The sequence below is a fragment of the Seriola dumerili genome, unplaced genomic scaffold (genome assembly GCF_002260705.1).
Source record: "Seriola dumerili isolate Sdu_G_001 unplaced genomic scaffold, Sdu_1.0 BDQW01001787.1, whole genome shotgun sequence".
Lineage (NCBI taxonomy): Eukaryota > Metazoa > Chordata > Actinopteri > Carangiformes > Carangidae > Seriola > Seriola dumerili.
Window position 1 is genome coordinate 52,805 of NW_019176042.1, and position 21,819 is coordinate 74,623.

At 40.7% G+C, this 21,819-nt stretch overlaps 2 protein-coding genes across 2 annotated transcripts in view; both read right to left on the reverse strand.

Annotated features, from left to right (window-relative positions):
- lat (linker for activation of T-cells) overlaps positions 1-6,042 on the reverse strand; it is a 24,169-nt gene extending 18,127 nt beyond the window's left edge. Inside the window, exon 1 of the mRNA XM_022768629.1 lies at positions 5,619-6,042. The gene's annotated coding sequence lies outside the window, so the exon portion shown is untranslated. The remainder of the gene's footprint in view (positions 1-5,618) is intronic.
- A 1,712-nt stretch (positions 6,043-7,754) lies between these two features.
- Positions 7,755-21,601, reverse strand: spns1 (sphingolipid transporter 1 (putative)). Its single transcript, XM_022768644.1, has 13 exons — positions 21,382-21,601; positions 17,266-17,484; positions 16,430-16,495; positions 16,120-16,256; positions 15,882-16,033; positions 14,504-14,570; positions 14,271-14,413; positions 13,015-13,167; positions 12,732-12,921; positions 11,511-11,576; positions 10,796-10,894; positions 8,849-9,017; positions 7,755-8,742 (listed from the first exon to the last, which is right to left on the reverse strand). The coding sequence occupies exons 2-13, from the start codon at positions 17,474-17,476 to the stop codon at positions 8,672-8,674; spliced, it is 1,524 nt and encodes a 507-aa protein (XP_022624365.1). The 5' UTR covers positions 17,477-17,484; positions 21,382-21,601; the 3' UTR covers positions 7,755-8,671.
- Between the last annotated feature and the right edge of the window lie 218 nt (positions 21,602-21,819).

The following is a 21,819-nucleotide window of genomic DNA, read 5'->3' on the forward strand; positions in this document are numbered from 1 at the left end:
TGTGATCTTTTTAAAGAAATCAATAATCAATAAATAAACAAACATTAAAGGACTGTTCTGTTGTTGTCCTGTTTTCTTCCTCCAGCCTCAGATCTCACTCTGACGCAGAGCGGCGCGTCTCAGCTTCAGTCGCAGCTTCAGTCGCAGCTTCAGTCGCAGCTGCATCGTTTCCAAACAAACACAAACTCAGACGACAGGAAACGCTGCGTCTGCTGGGGACTATTCTCAGCGGTGGATTGATCCACATTCATCGACCGCGTAGTGAAGGAAACTACAAACAACCTCAGAGCCCCTGATGAAGCAGAGACCAGAGACCAGCAGAGTCCAACAGAGACCAGCAGAGACCAACAGAGACCAACAGAGTCCAACAGAGACCAACAGAGACCAGCAGAGTCCAACAGAGACCAGCAGAGACCAACAGAGTCCAACAGAGACCAACAGAGACCAACAGAGACCAGCAGAGTCCAACAGAGTCCAACAGAGACCAACAGAGACCAGCAGAGTCCAACAGAGTCCAACAGAGTCCAACAGAGACCAGCAGAGACCAGCAGAGTCCAACAGAGACCAACAGAGTCCAACAGAGTCCAGCAGAGTCCAACAGAGACCAACAGAGTCCAACAGAGTCCAGCAGAGTCCAACAGAGACCAACAGAGTCCAACAGAGACCAACAGAGTCCAACAGAGACCAACAAAGTCCAATAGAGACCAACAGAGTCCAACAGAGACCAACAGAGTCCAACAGAGTCCAGCAGAGTCCAACAGAGACCAACAGAGTCCAACAGAGACCAACAGAGTCCAACAGAGACCAACAGAGTCCAACAGAGTCCAACAGAGACCAGCAGAGTCCAACAGAGACCAACAGAGACCAACAGAGACCAACAGAGTCCAACAGAGTCCAGCAGAGTCCAACAAAGTCCAATAGAGACCAACAGAGTTATAGCTACACCTGTAAAATCCTGCTGACACATGAATGCATCAGTAATTACAATAATTATAACATAGAACAGTCACAGGGGTGTTTTCTTACTTTAAATATATTTATCCTGCTTTCACTGACACACTTTTAAAACCAGAAGATTTTCATGATGTGAAATCACAATAAAAACTCCAATCAGATGTTTTTCACTTTGTGGTTTTCCTGCTTCAGAAGTGAACGACTGGAAACTTCCACCAATGATCCGCTCACTTTAAAAACAGTTCAGATTTCCACGACATTTAAACTCAGTGCTGGAATCATGTGACGAGGGTCGTGCTGCATCAGGTTCGAGACTCTGACATGAAATGAGTCGGATGAGACATCAAACTGAGAAACCTCTGTGGTCTGAAGGTTTCATCTTCTCTCTGTTTATGAGACAAGGACGAAGTTTCTGCTCAGACACTGAAACGTTTATTCAAGTGACGAGAAGTCGTAGTTTGGATGGAAAGTGTGTGAGTCTGCAGATTTTACTGGAGGGCGTAAACAGGAGGGGAAGGGAGTCGACACCTTTCACAGGGACTATTTCTTCAGAAGAAAGAAGTTCCAGTGAAAACTGCTGACGCTGTGGATGTGAACCGTCCACAAAAACAATGACACTGAATTTTATAAATGTCATTTATCTTTAATGTCAAAAACTAAATTATTATTTGGGTGCAGTGACATTTTTATTTTATTTTTTTATTTTGTTTTATTTAATTTTATTTATTAAAGCTCCATATTTTCTTCTTCTTCTGTGTTTTATTTGAAGTGTTGATCCATCAGAAGATATAAAAACCATCTCAGTGTAGTTTTACATCTCCTCTCTCAGGCTTCTCTCTGGAGCTCTAGTAACAACAGGTCGGTGAGCCAATCAGAAGAGAGGAAGCTCTGGGCCTCTCTTCTGATTGGCTGTTTTTTACAATAAAAATACAGCAGATTTCAGGTAAAAACACTCAGAGAAACCAAATCCTGCAAGGTTTGGATGGTGGGTCCAGGTGGGCGGGGCTTGGTGACTGCTTTGTTGTGACATCACAAAGTTCCAGAAGTCCTGACGGCTGGTTTTAAGGCTCAGTTTCTGAATACAGGCTGTGTGCATTTCTCTGTGGACTGAGGCTTTGATACTTTCACAGTATTAATATAGAAGCTAGAGCTGATCTATAATCACACTACACATGGACACAGACCTTTACACTGGAGGAGCTTTAAATCTTTGTGAGTGTTGGTACATTTTTAATAGAAAAGACTGAATCAATCTATTTTCTCACATGAGGTGACAAACAGGAGGAAGTTTTTTAAAAAAAAAAAAAAGCTGCTCTGCTCCATTTTCTTAAATAGTTGGTGGTTTGACTTTTTCCTGAGGCGTCAGAAGAAGCTCGATGATGATAATCTGCCTCCTGATCACAGAGGTGAGTCACACAGGAAGGAAAACCATTTCACACGTGGTGCCACTGACTGGTACAGTCTACATCTCTACATCTCATCCTCCTCACAGGCATCAACATCAGCTCTTCTCTCCACACTACAGTGTGAGAGGCGGCCATCTTCTGAGGTCTGGCTCCATTTTTGAGCTCAAGGTTTTAAGCGACAGCAGCCGGCCAATAGAAAGGATGTGTGACAGGAAGAGGCAGATATCAAGTATCAAGTAGTTTTAATCAAGCAGTGAATGACTCTGCTGACCTTCATATACAGCTGTGATAAAATCAGTGAAGAATCAGAAGCAAGGAGCATCGACTTTACATTTAATCAAAAAAAAACTTTAAACTTTAAAAACCTTTAATCATCTTATCTTTGAAAACAAAATGTTCAAAATGAACAAAATCATTGTTTAAAGTCAGGAAAATACTCCAGTCCTGCTTCAGTATCATCAGCTAAATAAGCTAAAGTACTAAAGGAGCTACTTGTAAGTTTTGATATTGCTACATAGCTAATGTTTGCATTAGCAGCTGTTCATGTGCCAGTCTTGCCAAGAGCTTCAGCCATCGTTATGTTTACAATACAAAAGGTTATAATACGTCCTCTTAGCAGTTACTTCTTCAGGGCAGACTGGACGCTACAGTGACTCGGTATCGGAAAGTGACAAGATGGTTCATCTGGATCGGAGCTAGCTGGTTAGCATGCTAACTTCAGCAGAAGAAAAGACATGATAGAGGCAATAGTTAACATTGGTGTTTGTTTCCACCTCAGGAGACAGCTGTTGGTGAAGTTTGCTCACAACAATTCTTCTAGACTGATAATTAAACAGCTGTTAATGCTAACTTTAGCTATGTAGCAGTAGCAAAACTTACAAATAGCTCCTTTAAAGTGAAATACTCCTGCAGAAAACTGACACTGATGCTGATGCATTAATATCTCAGTGGAGTTTTACCCTTGGATTTAACTGCTGAGTAATTTATCTATAATATGACTCCATGTTTTATCAGATTATTATTAGTTTTGTATTTTAAATCTACAGGTTTCTACAGCTGTGGGACAAATGTAGAGGAGACAAGTGTAAAGTAGTAGAACCAGAAATATTCCAGTTAAGAAGGTCAGAGTTAAATGAACAAAATGATCATTTAAAGTCTGATTTGAGATCAGTATTCAGATGTAAAAATACTGCATTAAACTCCTGAAGTACAGAAATATGTTACTTCACGTACAAACACTTCAAATCTGTACCAAGTTACAGAAGTCAATCTGTTTCCACTGTGAGACTGAAACTGTGACTGAGTGTTTGACACAAACAGCAGCAACATACTGAGACAGGACGACTGTTATCTTTGTGATAACAGCTTTAAAACAGTCAGTAACTTCCTGGAGTCTCTGCTGGTTTTCTGACTCCAGGAAGTTGCAGCTACAAACCGAGAAATAAAACCTGAACTGTGACAGTGAACATGAACCTGCTTTAATCTTTAGTTTTAGAGGGAAACATGATATTTCTTTCCTCTGTGGTTTGAAAGAACTTGTTGGACAAAAACATCTGTCAGAAAATGTAATATAATATAATGTGATAACCTCCATAGAAGTGTGAATCGTGGTTTTTACAGATTAAATAAAGATATATCATGTTAATCATTGAGCTTTACAGGAGCTGGTTGGTGGATTTTATTCCTTTAAGGCAGAGCCAGGCTAGCAGTTTCCCTCTGTTCCCAGTCTTTAAGCTAAGCTAAGCTAACCATCTGCTGGATGTAGATTCATATTTACTGTGCAGACATGAGAGTGGTGTCAATCTGAACGTCTCACTTGTTTCCTAAACTGTCAGACTACTTCTTTAAAACACATTATTATAGAAGCAAGAATTAAAGGCAGTGATGAAAGAGATGTTTTAGTAAAAGTATCAGTACCACAGAGTAGAAATACCCTGTTAGAAGTAAAAATACTACATTGAAAAATACATGAAAATATATTTACGGTTCTCATTATGCAGTATAATATCACTAATACTAGTACTGCTGCTACTAGTTAGTTAGTCAATAATATTTTTACATGAAAAACTTTATTAAATTATGATCAAAGTAGTTTCCAACTGATTCCTTACAGATGAATCAACAATAACTTCAGCTCTGTTCATATTTACTGTTGGTTTTATGTCAAACATCAGATGTTAAAAGCTCCTCACACGTTTTCTACCTAAAAATCTCATTGATCTAAACTGACTGCAGCTGTCAGGTGGATGTAGAGCAGGGAAATGTAGGTCGCAGAGCGAACCTCAACCCTGTACTCAAGTACAGTACTCGAGTAAATGTACTTAGTTACTTTGCAGCACCTATTTATTTTCTCAGTAGTCAGTCTCTGGACATTTCACTGCTTCATTAGACAGAGGGGAGGCGAGGGGAGGCGAGGGGAGGCAAGGGGAGGCGAGGGGAGACGAGGGGAGACGAGGGGAGGCGAGGGGAGGCGAGGGGAGACGAGGGGAGGCGAGGGAGGCGAGGGGAGACGAGGGAGAAGAGGGAAGGCGAGGGGGGATGAGGGGAGACGGATGAGGAACGATGATGGTTCCTGGCCGGATGTGAAACAGGGTTGTTGAGGTATGAAGGTCGAACCGAGACCACCAGGGCAACCAGGGCATCCTCCAGTTTCTCCAACAGGCTGCCACTGGATGGAGGTTTAGAAACAGTTTGTACGAGGTGGAGCTGATCAAGCTGCACATGCTGCTCCAGAGAAACAGGGTCTCCACCCACCTGCTCTCATCCACAGTTTCACTGACATTCATTTGCATTTCCTTTTCTAGATTCTCTCGAAATTCATTCTAACAGCGTAAATCACCACTGCTGTTTTTGCAACGTCCCTCTCTTCTCATTTTTCAGACTTTAGATTTTTCACTGGAGTCTCAGTCTCAGTGGATCAGAGAGAAAGTTACACAACTCTGGGAAATCTGAGTTTTCTTTTCCTCTTCAGTCGAGGCCTAAATCCGTCTGGACGCATGTTGAGGAGTATTTTTGAGTAAAAGTTGAACCTGGAAAATCACTCATCATGTGTGTGATGCTGGAAGAGTGAGTGAGGAGTTTCTGGCCTGTAGCACCGCACCACGCCTCAAACTACCAACATGAGGCCAGTCCTGCTTTTGGCTCCTTAGACCGTGCAGGTCTAAGCTCCTGCACGGTCTCCATGTGCATGCTGGGAAGAGTCTGAGGTTCCTGCTTCACGCTTTTACACCTGAACAGATAAGAAGAAGGAGAACTCACCTACACCTGAGGACACACGCTGACTGGAGAGACGCTTGGATGGAGGACGGAGGATCGGTGAAGTTCTGGGGCCTGTGGCTGGTCTCTGGTCCACATGAGGCGACTAATGTAACCAAACATCCGCCATGTTTGAAGACTTCTCTGCTCCTTCTTCTTACGCTCTACCTCGACACTCTTCCCTCCCTGATGAGCTGATCTGCACCTTCACAGACCTACTTGTCTCTCTCCCCCTCCCCCCTCTGTCACTGACTCTCCTCCTCTGCTGTCGCTGAACCCAATCACCTCCTGAGCTTCGTCTCCCGCCACAGATCCTGTGATCTTCTTCCTCAGAGCTTCGTATGAGGAAGGTGACGACGGACCTGCAGCTCAGGTCACGAGCTGCTGCCTCCAAAACGTCACTAAACACAGAAAAGAAGCACTTGGTTGTGAACCCTGAGCTGAAGATCACAGCGAATGAGAGTGTGAGGAACTTCTCTCTAACCAGGTGACTCACTAACCAACCAGCCACCCTGCAGGTTCACATCTGTGTGTGTGGGTTGATCAAACTGCCCTCGCTCATCTGCAAAACTGCAACCCGTGGTGGAAACAAGAGAAGAAGAAGAAGGCTGCACTTCACAGAATGTTTCACACAAACACCTTGAACCAATCAGGAGACGTTGACTGTGACACCTCAGAGTGTGTGAACGCTGCTGCAACCGTCTCAACATCCTCCCACCTACAAACAGGAAACCACACCGAGTCCTCCTCTCCTCTCCTCCTCTGTCCTCGTTTGGCCTCTTTTCTCCTCCTGTTGAGAGAAGCTTCAGAAAGCGGGGGGGGGGGGCAGATCAGAGAACCCCCCCACCCCCACCCCCCACCATGAATGAGGGAGGGGACACCTGCTGAGAGAAGGCTGGAAAACACTTGAGACTTTTGATTTGTTGCTGCAGGTAAACATGTTTATCATCTGATCTGTCGCTGCAGTGAAAAGTTCCACTCTTTAAATAAATCTCTTTTTATTGAGTTTCATTTAAAGGCGAAATGACCAAAGAAACGGAACAGCTGACAGGAAAAGGAAAAGCAGCAGGGAAACGGAAATACAAACGGAAAAGGAAATTTTAAAAACACCTAAAATTAAGATGTTTTCTTAATTGAGTTTGTGACTCCAGCTGTTTATTTCTCTTTTAAAAGTGGATTTTAAATAGATTTTAAATTCCATTATTTATTTGTGAATTAATTAATGTATTTTTAAATGATCAACAATTGACTGTTTTATGTTGTTTTTGTAAATATCTCTCAATTTGAATTATTTATTGATGGATTCTTTTTATAGGTCATTGATTTGTAAACCAAATTATTAATGTTTATTTTTTTAAATCATACAATTATTTATTTATCTATTGATTACTTGTGACATTATGTGTGACACTTGTGGTCTTCCATAGAACCTTAGCTCTCTCTAACATGACATCTGTTGGTGGGACAGATTAACCTCCTGGGGGGAGATTAATGAATCATTATTATTGTTCTGTTGATCAATAATCAATAAGCTCCATCTCTCTGGAGGCTCCGTGTTCACACTAAAGTCGAACTTCAAACTGAGATGGTAAAAAAGTGCAAGAAAACAAAGTGGAGCTGCAACGATTAGACGATCGACACAAAATCAATCCGCAGCTTTTATAATAATTGATTAATTACTAATAATAAACATCTTCCACTTTCTCAAATGTCAGGATCTGATGCTTCGTCTTCACATGTGAAAATAAACTGAAAACATCAAACTGAGCTGTGGATCATTTTCACTATTCTCTGGGATTTCATCTGCAAAATGAAATGATTCACTGATTAATCATCAAGAAATCAATCAGCAGATTAATCAATTATAGAAATATTCAATATGTTGTATGTGAACATCCCTCATCAGGACAAAGAGGCTGTACACACACAGACTCAGACAGAGACTGGGTCTGGGTCTGGGTCTGGTTCTGGGTCTGGGTCTGGGTCTGGTTCTGGTTCTGGTTCTGGGGCTACACTCACAGGTCTGATGCCTCCTGTTACTTTTGCTTCTGTAAAAACAGTTTTTCTCCTCGTTAATGACACACACTTCATCACCTGCAGACACAAACACAAACACACACACACGTCTGACAAGTTCATTCTCGTTTAATAGTCACAAAAAAAGATTTTGCTAAAATAATTTGAGGTTAACAAACGACTTTCATCATTAACATTCATTTAAAAGCTTTTTTTTTTTGTTTACATGATGTTTCTGCAGCCTGAGCTCCACCTGCCCCACAGACACACTGCCCCCCGTCCACCTGGACTGAGCCGGGCTGAGCCGGACTGAACCGGACTGAGCCGGACTGAGCCGGGCTGAACCGGACTGAACCGGACTGAACCGGGCTGAACCGGTCTGAACCGGACTTAACCGGGCTGAGCCTGGCTGAGCCGGACTGAGCCGGACTGAGCCGGACTGAGCTCCAACATGACACAAAGAAAACCAGAGTTGCTCCTTAAAATAAAAGGGGAACATTTTAAATGAGGATTAAAATCAGGAGTAATCCTTGTAAAAGATGAGTAACTGAATAAAGAGCCGGAGGTTTAAGATTCTTCTGACGACCTGAAGCGTAAGAAGTTAGTGTTAATATTAAAACTCGCTGCGACATGTACAAACATATGAAAACAGACTCATGAAGCTCCGGTGCTGTGGTCGTGGTCACTCTGAGGATCGTATCGTGTTTCAGACTGATGTTGACAGGCCGTCGGGTCAGTCGCTCCTCAGTGTCCCATTAAATGTAAAACAGAGCAGCTGCTGCGTCTCCTCGGAGTCTCTGCCGCTCGTCTTCAACGTCCCGTCCCCGACGGACCAGGTGTCGAGCTCCTGCAGCGACGCCGCGGAAGTTATAAAAAAAGTCACGTAGACAAAACATTTAAAAATAAACTCGTCCAAAAATGTTTCTGCATGGCAGACAGTCCGATCGGTGTTCGCAGTCCTAAAAAACATTAAATAAAATAACCACAAACGTGTGAAGGACCAGGCTGAACACGGGAAAACCCCCGTCAGGTTGGTGAGGTCAGATCAGGACGCTGGACACCGGGACCCGGGTGGAGCGGCCGCTCTTTGGGACGACGATCGGCTCGTCGTCTGTCAGAGAGAAACCAGAGGAGAGTTAACCATCTGTTTATCACAAACACGTGAAACCAAGGGAACAGGAGAGGGACAGACATGTAAATGACACATGACGTCTCACCTGTGGGGACGTAGTTCTCGGCCCGGTGTCGGTCTGTCTCGATGAAGAGGGCGGTGGCGAGGAAGAAAGCCCCGCCCACCACCGCCACAAAGGAGCAGAGCAGCAGAGAGAGCTGCAGAGACCGAAACTGCCAGAGGAACGAGTCCGTCCTCCTCAGAGAGTCTGAGACCTGAGAGAGGAGGAGGAGCAGGAGGAGGAGGAGGAGGAGGAGGGGGAGGGGGAGGAGGAGCAGGAGGAGGAAGAGGAGGAGGAGGAGGAGCAGGAGGGGGAGGGGGAGGAGCAGGAGCAGGAGGAGGAGCAGGAGGAGGAGGGGGAGGGGATTTAATTTCACCTGCTGAAACACGTGACATTCACCTTCTTCTGCAGAGCCAGATGTTTTTACTGGCACGTTCAGAGCCTGAGCGAGTGTAGAGCTGCTGATCAGTCGATACATGATCAATAACTGATAATAAATGAATTGGTTTAGTCTCCAAACATCCACAGGTTCATTTCCCTCCTGATGAGGGTTTGATCCTTCTCTGGACTTTGGCCTGTTGCTTGAATAAATCTCTCTGTTCTGTGCTACATTATTTACTATTATCTGACAATTTATAATCAACTAATCAATAAAATGAATCAGTAGATTGATCAATACGAAAATAACTGCTAGTTGCAGCCAAACATTCTCCACAACAAGGAAAAGTTCAACATTTTAAAAGTGTCTCGTCCTCTTTGTTGCTGACAGAAGTCTGCGCAGTAGAAATGAAGCTACAGCAGCTAGTTAGCTTAGCTTAGCATAAAGACTGGAAACAGAGGGAAACTGCTAGCCTGGCTCTGTCCAAAGAGAACCAAGTCTACTTTCCAGCATTTTTAAAAACAACAGTTTACAGTTGTAATCAGTGTCTCAGTGTTAATTGTTCATTTATCTCAAATACATGTTAAAAGATATTTACTTCCTCTTCCTGTAAAACCGTTTTAAACGTTTAATGTCTCATCCCGCACTAATGTTGCATCCAATGAAAGTTATTTCGCCAATTTTACATGGTGGTTTAGGTCGCAGTGACTCGTTCAGTCTTTTTCTCCTCTGATTTTCACTAATTAACAAGCTGCATCTCGTTTGTTTGGTCTGTAAAAGTGAAGTGTTGGAATCTCATCTCAGCACCACAGCGTCTGCAGAGCTGCTGCTTGTCGCTTCCACACTCTGGTTGATGAACGCAGCTTCAGACGTGCCGCTCGCTTCCTGTTACTTTCAGTTTCAGCTGAACTTTGTATTGAATTCATTTTAATACGAGGACGTGTCTCCTCTCATCCAGCTGCTCTGTTACTTTCTCTTTCTCGGGTCTCTGTAAATTCATACTTAAATTAAAAGCTTTATAAAAGAGAACGCAGGTTTCTCTGATCCTCGTCTTCAGTGTCTCATCTAACAAACCGGCTGGAGATCTACTGCAGAAAACACAATGTAACCTGCTTCATAAAATCACTGAACACATACAAGTACTTTCATTTCTTCATTGAGGTCACACAGTAAATATTACACTCTACCACCTTCCTACTTTGTTTCATCACGTTACTGTAAGACGTTAGTACAGTTTATATATCTGCTGTTCTTCTTTAATAAAGAAAATCTCACACCAAAAGAGAAATGTATTCGTTTTCACGATGATGAGCTTCATCAACTATTTATCAACTACTTCGGATATTTTATTTGTTTTTTCCCCAAATCTCTTTATTGGATCAAAAACATTGAGACACAAGTTGAAATGTGTCGAATGAAACATGGAACATGTTCATAAAGACATGAATAATGTTCTAGAGAAATATGTGACTAATATTTAGTTTGGATTTGTTTTCTTTTAGTATAAACACGCTGGTCACCAAATAATCATTATATATAAATACAATATATTAGTGTGTGTGTGTGTGTGTGTGTGTGTGTGTGTGTGTGTGTGTGTGTGTGCAGTTACGTACCACTCCTATCATGTAGGGGCTTCCAGCGTCTCCCAGTAGATGTGAGATGACGATCTGCAGAGCCTCGGCCGTGGAGCGACGAGTGGGAACGACCACGTACTGAGAAAACAAGCAAAGTTAGTTACAGTTAGTTACAGTTAGTTACAGTTAGTTACAGTTACCTAAACCAGCATTTAATGAACTAACTAACCATGAATTTCCCCTCGGGGATAAATAAAGTATCTATCTGTCTTTAAATGGTTTAAGTGGTATCTACTTGTAAATAAATGGTTCATAACGAGGTTATTAATTAGGTTTTAACGCTTTAAAAATCATAAATAAACAGTTAATAAAAAGTTATAACAGTTTTCATACATTGATTCAGACTCACTATTTGGCAAGATCAAGTTAATGCTTCCTACTCATTAATCTGACTAACGAGTTACTAACATTTATAACTGGTTAAAGGAACCTTATTGTAAACATCACAGTTTATTAATGAGTTACTAGATAATACTAATAATAGTGATAATAATAGTTAAAAATAATAATAACGATCATTAATGATGTTTCACACTCTACAATAAAGCTCCCTTTTACCAGTTATAATATATTACCATTTTTATCTAATATGTTTTTACAGCTTATAACTGATTTATAAAGTGTTAACAAGTAATTAATAAACTAGTTCTAAACTAGTTCTAAACTAGTTCTAAACTAGGCTCGGGCTCCTCACCAGGAGAATATCAGCCACGATGGCCCAGTTCATGGACAGGAAGGTCTCTCCCAGGAAGATGAAGACCTGGAGGAAGAGGCAGAAGACACGTCACACTTACAGCTCAGCACAGAGCTAACAGCTAACAGCGCTAATGTTGCTCTGTGTGTGTGTGTGTGTGTGAGCTTTATAAGGTGATGATATATGATGGCTGTGTGTCTGTAGCCCTGCCTCCTAGTGGCCGCTCCTAGACTGCAGCTTTAAAAAAAAAAAAAAAAGGTCCCACATCTTACACTTTTCCTGTGTTTTAGGCAGCCAATCAGAAGATAGGAGGCTCTGAGCCTCTCTTCTGATTGGCTGACTGTTTTCTGAGTGATCCAATAAAAATATAGCAGATTTCAGGTAAAAACACTCAGAGAAACCAAATCCTGCAAGGTTTGGATGGTGGGTCCAGGTGGGCGGGGCTTGGTGACTGCTTTGTTGTGACATCACAAAGTTCCAGAAGTCCTGACGGCTGGTTTTAAGGCTCAGTTTCTGCTTTTTTATTAGTATTTTAATGGAAAATGTTTAATAGATATATAATAATATATTTTACTTCAAATTAAGGATTTATTTTTAAATGGTTTAGAACATTTATATTAAAGACATTTTTATAATATATCTTTCACTGATTGCTGCCTGCTTCTTATAACATTTCTGATTTTCTTTCAGGATTTAAATTTTTATAATATATGGGACCTTTAAGACAGTTAACGTATGAGAAGTTTTGCTTCTTTCTTCATTGAAAAAAACAAGTATTTTCCAGCTAATTTCCTGGAAACTTCCCCATAAATTCTTTAATGGTTCAGCTGTAAATTACTATAATATTTCCAAGAAAGAAACCAACTCAATTTGGTGTTAATTATGAGGGAAATAGTTAGTTGTGTTAGTTGCCACAGTTAAGTACATGATCGCTTTATTTGAATGTTTAAGAAAAAAATATATGTGAAAAATAGCAACTAACGTTTTTCCCCATTTCCTTCATAATTAGCACCAAGTTGTGTTGGTTTCTTTCGTGGGAATATCACAGTCATTTACAGCTAATTACCTGCTGATTATTAGGAGATTATGAGGAAAATGTGGGACCTTTAAAGCCGTGGACTTTCCTTCACAGCTTAATAACAAGTCACAGACTTTATGAGGAGGGAGGGTTCATCTGCTGAAAAGCTCCATGTGAAGCTGAAGCTGAGGGCGGGGACTCACGTATGTGGCGATGGTGCTGGCCTCAGCGAAGACGATGGCCAGGTAGAGGAAGGGCGCCGAGAGGAGCAGACCGGCGGCGCAGACCAGAGGATCGGCTCGGGGCGTCCTCGTCCTCAGCTGCCGACTTGCCTGCACGCCGCTGGCCACGCCCAGCACACCTGTGACGCAGGTGATGACCCCGAAGATCAGACTGTCAGGGGAGAAACAACCACAACAGAGTCAGTGATCAGGTTTCACGGTGCGGCCGTGATCCGACCCGGCGGACGATCCGCGTGTTGGTCACCTTTCTGAGGAGCTGCAGTGGCCCTCCACACAGGGGGCTTTCTCCCCAGAGAAGATGGCTGCCCTCAGCAGGAAGGTCGGAGCCCAGAGAGCCAGAGAGCCGGTGACGAACGCCACCGCCGTGAAGCCGAAGGTGGACAACACGAAGCTGTAGCTGCAAGAGAAACAAACCACAACACACAGGTGAGCAGCAGCTCCACTCTCATCTCACAGCAAACTATCACAGAAGGAGTGTTTGCAGTCAGTGCATTTATTTTACTGCTGCGACCTTCATGAAAACAGAGGAACTCTAAAGGAGTCTGACTGTCTGAGGCCTGCGACACTGAACCGCCTCGTCTGCGCGGTGAAGCCACGGCTCGTTGGCATTTCCATTATGACTCACACAGGACAGGATGGTTAGAGACGGAGCCACACACTGTTTAACATCTGGACCGTTTCACACAAGACATTTACTGCAAAGGTGAGAAATGACTGGTGCTCAGAAATTACACACACACATATAGAGACCAGGTTACTGCCACGCTCATGTATTAGACTCATGTCTTAATTTAAACTCGAAAATCATTCAGTGTGAAGCTGGTTATTTACAGTGATTTCGAGTAGATGAAAAAACCCGTTAAAAAAGAAACATCAATTAAATCAAACATATAAATACAATTAATAAATAACACAACGAAAAGAATCAATTAAAACCGGCACAAACAGAAATGAAAAGGTTTGAGATTAAAAATCTAAAATGACCAAGAAACACCAACATATTTAATATATGAAGCGGAGGAACAGGGAGCCGGTCGTTAGTCCTGGTCTGATGTGAGCTTTGTAAATACACAAACAACACAACATGCAGGAAATGATCTTTCGTTAGTGGCACTGGGGGCAGAGCTGCTGTTTGTCTGAGGCGTTTGTTTTTAGTGTCGGAGCAGATAGAAAGTTTTATTCCATTTTATTTTTACTTTAGAAAGTCAGTTTGAAAACAACTCTTCTTGTTATATTGAATTATTTGCCCTCTTCCCTCTCTTAGTTCCTCTAATCATTGATTGTATCTTTGGTTATCTCCTCACTACTAAATAAATTTGCATTTCCAGTATCGGACCTGGTTTACCCTCCTTGCTTTTTCCCCGAAGAACAATCTGTGTTGATCAAAGTCTTATTGATAAAATGAGCAAACACCAGCTGTCCTGTGTTGAACCTGGAGCTTTCTCCCCCAGCTGCTCTCCAGCCTCCAGTATCACTGACTACAACAGAGGCTGGACCTACTTCTTGCCGAGCGCCTGCAGGTCTTTGAGCCAGCTGGTCTGCTGCAGGTGATGCTCCGGTCGAGCCTCGATGGCGCCTCTTTTAGGCTCCTGGACCACGAACAGCAGCAGAAACACAGCGATGAGCCCCAGAGCTGGAGTCACCTGGAGGACAGGTAAAACTGTCAGGGGACAGCACAGGTACAACAGAGTCCCGACATGATTTATGATCCTGAACAGAGCTGAGAGACTCACCCGCAGAGCCCAGTGCCAGTCCTTCGCTATGTTACTGACTTGTGAGCCCACGATGTATCCGAGACCGCTGAGACCCAGACGAGACAAAGACAAGGAGGTTGAACAAGATGTCTGACAAAACGTCTCATGTTCACAACCTGAGACTCAGCCGCAGGGACAGACTGGATGAGCTTTGTTTCTGCATTCGTTGATGTAAGTTTCGAATCTTTTTTCAATATTAGTTCCAATACGATATTTCAAGTGTGGTAATAACATCAAGAATACGACCTACATTCAGAAATATACAAGGTGATACTTTATTTTTCAGATTCTGGATTTTCCAGCTGTTTGTTGGAAATTTTCCACATAATTTCCTAAAAATTCACAGCAAGTTACTATAATACTTCCAAGAATGGCCGACACAATTTGGTACAAATTATGTTATTAACAGTTAAGTTATTAACTTGAATGAAGAAAAGAAGAAGCCAAGGTTCTTAAAGCTCCTCCAGTGTAAAGGTCTGTGTCCATGTGTAGTGTGATTATAGATCAGCTCTAGCTTCTATATTAATACTGTGAAAGTATCAAAGCCTCAGTCCACAGAGAAATGCACACAGCCTGTATTCAGAAACTGAGCCTTAAAACCAGCCGTCAGGACTTCTGGAACTTTGTGATGTCACAACAAAGCAGTCACCGCTCACGAAACACTGTTCTTGGTAAAAACTCTGCAGTATCTCTTCTTATGGATGTAAAAACTTTAAATAAAACACTAAAACAATGTAAAAAAAATTATACCTAAAAAAAACAAAAAACAAAAAAAAACTTTTATTTAAAACTTTATTAAGATAATTTGTCACTAATTGCTGCCTGCTTCTTATAAATATTAAATTTTATAAAATATTTTGGCAAAAAAACAAACATAGAAAGTATTTTTTTTTTAATTCCACGTTTTAATATAAATTTCCTAAAACATTTTAAAATAAATCCTAAATTTAAAAACATTTCATAAATGTTTTTTTAAAAAATCCAGAAATTTAAAAATATTAATAATTTTCCATTAAAATCCTTAAAAAAAAAACAAAAAAACAAAAACTGAGCCTTAAAACGAGCTGTTGTTACTAGAGCTGCAGAGAGACGCCTGAGAGAGGAGATGTAAACTACACTGATTGTTTTTGGTTCTTAAAACCACAAATATCTCTTCGTATGGATCAACACTTCAAAATAAAGTGTGAAATATGGAGCTTTAACACAACTTTGTCTAAATAAAATACAGCAAACATTGATTCAATAAGGAAATATAATAAATCATCAAAAGTAGTTCATGTCTTTTATTGTGTTAGATTCTGTTTTAACAGTACTACAAAATGAAATGATCCAGGTGTGTCTCTGGGTCTCCTCCTACCTGCCCACAGGGATGGCGAAGTAAAAGACGGAGAGCATGTTCGTCCTCTTCCCCTTGACGTAGAGGTCAGCGATGATGGTGGGGGCGATGGTGGAGTAACTGGCCTCCCCGACTCCGACCAGGCCTCGAGTCAACAACAGAGCCCAGAAGTGCTGCAAGACAAACAGAGGCTCGGGTCCAGCACTCTGACAATCAGCTGTTCAACAGGAGAGTAAACAGGAAGTGACGTGACTCTTACTTCTCTTGGAGTATAGGAGCTGGCGAGTGTCACCAAGGACCAGAATGCAATTCCAAAGCTCATGATGTACTTCCTGTTGTACCTGTCGCCCAGGTAACCAAAGAACGGAGCCAGAAACATGTAGCTGCAGATAAAAACTGGACAGAAACCAAGAGGAAAACCGTCAACATGAACAAACACCTGAAACAAGCTACAGTTTAAATATGTCACACAGCCTTGGTGGATGTGTGTCATCTCTGACCACAGTCACGTTACACAGACCAACATCACACTTTGTTCTGCCATTCATTTATTGATTAGATCTTCTTACCTGTTTGGAGTAAACCAGACTTCCCATCATCAATCCCAAAATAATGCTCTATGTCTGGGAGAACACCTGGAGGGAGACACAACAGCTGGATTAGCAACAGTGATAGCATTTTGTTTTTGCAGTGAGAAAACAGTTAATCAATACAAAATGATTATTAATGATTAATAAGTGCGACAACATGTTCATGTCCTGACATGTTACTGTTAGTGAACTGTGACAGCTAATATCTGTTGTAGCAACGCTCCACACACAAGCTAACGTTAGCTTGTTTAGGCTAAAGTTAGCTTGTTTAGTATGTAGGACGAAAAGTAACATAAGTGGAAATAAATAAATAAATGCTGAAATAAATAATTAAATTCATAAATAAATGCAAAAGAAAAACATTTTGGCAATAAAAAAAATTTGCCATTTCTGTATTTTTTCATTTTTTAATATATTTATTTATTTTGTGTACTTCTACATTTATTTATGCATTTCTATATTCATTTATTTATGGATTTGTTTATTTTTGTATTTCTACATTTTATTTATTTATTTACTAATTTATTTATTTAATTCTACATTTATTTATGGATTTATTTCTGTGTCCGTATGTGACCGAATCAGGTCGGCGGTCCATCGGATTGGTTCTAGCGGTGTGATGACTGGATGGATCTGCTCCTCCTGCCTTGACCTTTAATGACCTTTTCTTTTCTTTTTGTTTTTTAAAGCACCGAGAAACGAATCTAGTGACTTTTTTGAACAAACCTTTGCTTCTTTCTCTTTTCAAAGTCACTAATTAATCAGTGAAAAGGCTTCTGATTGGCCGTGGTGAGGCAGCAGGTGAGTTACTCTACCTGCCACAGTGAACCTGTCCATGTAGTTGAGCAGGTTGATGTAGCAGAGGATGAGGACGGTCAGCAGGGCTCGGACTCTGGACACCCCGCTGGGCGACTCCTCCTGCTGCCGCTGAGCCGCCGCCGCCCCGCCCTGCTCCTCCGATCCCTCCGCCTCGCTGTCATCAGAGAAGAAAGGCGCCGAGTCCGACGTGGGCTCGCCCAGAGACATGGCCGCCGCTGAGGAGGGAGATAGGGGTCATTAGTCCATCATCATCACCATTATCATCATCATCATCATTATATACTAACGGGCTTTTTACATGTGACTTCAAAGAGACAAAAGAAACAGTTGATTAATTGATTGATAAGATGATTAATTAGCATGTATTTTGATAATTGATTAATCGATTGTTTCTAAACAGTGTGTGTTTGCTTTTTGTTCAGTCTGAAGTTTTACATCGTCTTAGATTGCAGATGTTTTTATTTTGGACTGTTGGTCGACAAAACGAGACGTTTGAAGACGTCGCCTCAAACTGAAATCATGACTCACAATGACTCAAAGAGTTGCAAAAATAACATTCTGTCTTTGAAGTTATCAATTAACTGACCAACTGTTTCAGCTCGAGATATTATTAACATATGAAACCAACTAGCAGGAAACTGGTGAATCATCAGAAGCATCACTAGAAACAGCAAAGAGCATTAAGGTGTGAGGAGAAACCATGGCAACACTTTATTTACAGGCAACTGGTCTGAACATTATGAGAAACAAACTCATCTGTTACTGTGAATTACTCCTTTATAATGTGGAGAAAAGTGAACCATGTTCAGTTACTACATTTCTCTTCACTAGAGCCTGAACACGGCAGGTCACCTGACCACAGCAGGTCACCTGACCACAGCAGGTCACCTGAACACAGCAGGTCACCTGACCACAGCAGGTCACCTGACCACAGCAGGTCACCTGAACACAGCAGGTCACCTGAACACAGCAGGTCACCTGACCACAGCAGGTCACCTGAACACAGAAGGTCACCTGAACACAGCAGGTCACTTGATCACAGCAGCAGGAAAGAGAGAAGCCTTTGGAATTATTTGAATTTATGTAAAACATGATCTGAGTCATAATAATGAACAAACACAATCCATTAAAAATAATAAACACAAACATCATTGTTGTTCTTGTCCGTGTTGAAAACATCAAACCTTCAGAGTGAAGCTGGAAACAGACTGTGAACCTCTCGACTAATGACATCAACTAACTGGAGTCAGGAGTTATCAGACCTGGAGTCAGTGAAACCAGACTGAGGTTTGATGTCTACAACTAACCACACAACTAACCACACTTATAACTCCATTATTCCTGTAAGAAATTACACAGCTGTTGTTACTAATGATACAAAAATAAAAACTGCCATTTCATTGATTTTGAACATTAGAGTCTAATTTGAATTGTAGAAGATGAATATCTCAGTTGCTGATTTTCTCTCTACCACCGACTCTACCTCAGATAACCTTGGAAACAAGTCGACAGTCTGTGGGAGGGAATCATGAAACCTGATGAACCTGAGTCTGAGAAGAGGAAGAGGCCGAGAAAGGAGAAGCCACGGTGCACATGACTTAGTGAAACTACAGTCTCATGTCTCCACAACATGTGCCTCCATGCAGGAGGGATTTCTGTCCACACTCATGATTTGCTGATGTGATGAACCCTCGTCTCATCAGTCTTCACCCACTCAAAGCAAAGAGCCTCCTCTACAGACACATACATGTGTTCTTCTTCTACAGCTTTAATCAAAGTTAATGTTGTTCCCTACAATATCATCACCATTTTATATTTTCTTTAGTGAGAATGAATCAAAAACAATCATTCCAACTGAGACTGCAATATCTGCCAAAATAATCGCAAGATGATTTTTCTTGCATGTCGTGCAGCTCTACTTAGTAAGATTCAACTTTTTATAACTTTTTATATATAAAACTTTTAGGACACGACTATTTTCAATTTATCAGCCTATTAGATGCTAAATTAATCAATTGATCAATACAATGTCATAAAATGTTGAAAAATGTCACTAAAAGTTTTACTAGTTTTACTAAGACTCCACAGTGGTGATATTTTAATTTTCAATTATATAAGGAAAAAAAGCAGAAAACCTTTACATTAGAGAAACTGTAACCATGGAATTATTTGGTATTTTTGGTTATTGTTGTTACCATTTAATTCTCTGTCAATCTGACAAATCATATGATCAACTGACTGCTAATAGCTGCAAGAGGACAATATTTATATCAATTACTGGAATGTATTCACTGTGTCGACCTGTGTTGGTCAGACAAAACAAGACATCTGACATCTTACTATTTATGGACCAAATATAATAATAATATTTAATAAGTATATTTGGTTGGTTATAAGGACAATACTGGTGTTATGATAACAACACAAGAATAAATTGATATTTATGTTAATATATTTACCGTATCATTGAAAAGAACGTGTTTCATAAAGGTAAATTCATGTATGAATCAAGAACATACTGTTAAATAATGAAAAACTCAGTCTGTGGCAGATTAGGATCCACTGTAACTTATTACATCATCTCCTGAAATGTTTTTTTTTAATCTTGCAATTACATTACAGAGACAGTAAATGATTATATTAGATTAATGGCCAATCATGAGGGAGAAAAGACAGACAATGGCACTGTTGAAATGCAATAGAGAGAGGTCACTCAGCTGTCTTGAACCTTGGCCCATCTACAAACAAAAGTCAATGATAAGAGAGGGGGGGGGGTTGGGCTGTCTGCATATGATCGGACCCTCACTGATCCCACACCGGCGCTGTTCTGCTGCGCAACACTCACATTTCAACTGTCCAGTATCAGTAAATAAGAAGCCGCTATTAATAATACCAACAGTTAGTCTGTGTTAGGACACCACACCAAACTCCATTCAGAATCCAGATGTTATTTTGTACCTTTTTACAACAAAAGGTATGGAAGACAATTGTGGCCACATGTGAATTTATTTTTATTTTAGAATTCTGAAAAATTCTAAAAAATAAAAAATAAAAAAAAGAATCACATTAGGCCCAATGCGTGTATTATTCTTTTTCTTTTCTTTTTTTTTTTTTAATAATTCTGACTTCAAAAGAAATATTTTTTTCAAAAATTCCCAAAAAAAAGATTCTAAAAAAAAAAAAAAATCTTAAAATTTTAGAATTCTGACTTTTTCCTCAGAATTCTGAAAAAAAAAATTCACATGTGGCCCTAAACCTCTTCCATAGGAACGTTACTAGATATAAAACAGATAAAACACTGAAGGGCTGATAACAGCAAAATTGTTACATTTCAAAACAAATAACTGACACTTCAGACTCCGTTTAGAATTTTATCCATTTTATGTGACCTGCTTTGCAACAAATGTAACTTTAGTTTGAAGTATGACTTAAATTCGTCAGACAAGTTAGATCATTTTAGTATTTAAGAAGAAATATGACTGACATGGAGGGAACGTCACTCCAGACTCTATTCAAAATTCTGTCAGTTTTATGTTCTCCGCTTTACAACTAACACGTTACTTTAAAACGACTGAGATGTGACATTTACAGAGTCGGTTGATCAATTCGGCAAAAGTTTTACACCAATTTAAAGTATTTTCTTTAATTGGATATATAACATCCACAGGTTATCTACAGCACTTCTCTTGTCGATTTAACGTAAATCGTCTTGCTAGGATAAAAGGAAGTACAGCGAAATAAGCTAAAAGCGATACACTGAGAGATATAACAGTGGCACTAGTTGGATTGCTGTATGCTAACGATACACACATCGTCTGGAGGAAAACTCTTCGAGGTAAATAAAGACGTCTGACGTTAGAGATAATCACAACGCTAAATTCGCAGTCTTTTGAATGGAGTTCGGCGTCAGGTTTTCTAGCTAACCGAAGTACAAGCGGGAACGTAGAGAGTTAATCAAACCTTTACTGCTTCGTTTTGATGAGACTTTAGGAGAAAACAAAAAACAAAATCCCTTCATTTTACTGTCCGTCAAGCTGCGTCACGTTGCGTCACGTTAAACTCGTTACCGTTAACAGTCAGCCGTCATTAGCCCGTTGTTTGGTGTTGTTTACCTGGGAGGATGAGTCAGGGCTGACGCTTCTTTCTTCTGTCTCCAAATCTCCTCTTCGTCTCTCTCAGCCGTGAGACGTTATTCAGAGCCCATGCTGACGGTGTACAATATAAACGTCTCCCCGTGAACTCCGCGCGCCGGGTTACATCAGATAAAAACAACTGTTTACTACAGATCCACTTCACTGACGACACTTCTCTACCGCCGCCATGACAGATCCTTCCGAACTTCCGCTACGAAGCTCACATGACTTTATTATCTGAGTCACATGGCGATTTATCGATTGGTGAAAAAGTATTACTACACTGTAATATATAAACAAATATATAAATATATAAACATGTAAAATAAAACTCAAATGTAAAATTATATATGAAACGTATTAGAAATTGGAATAATTGCATAATATGTATGTTTATGTTAGTATGTTTAGGTTGTA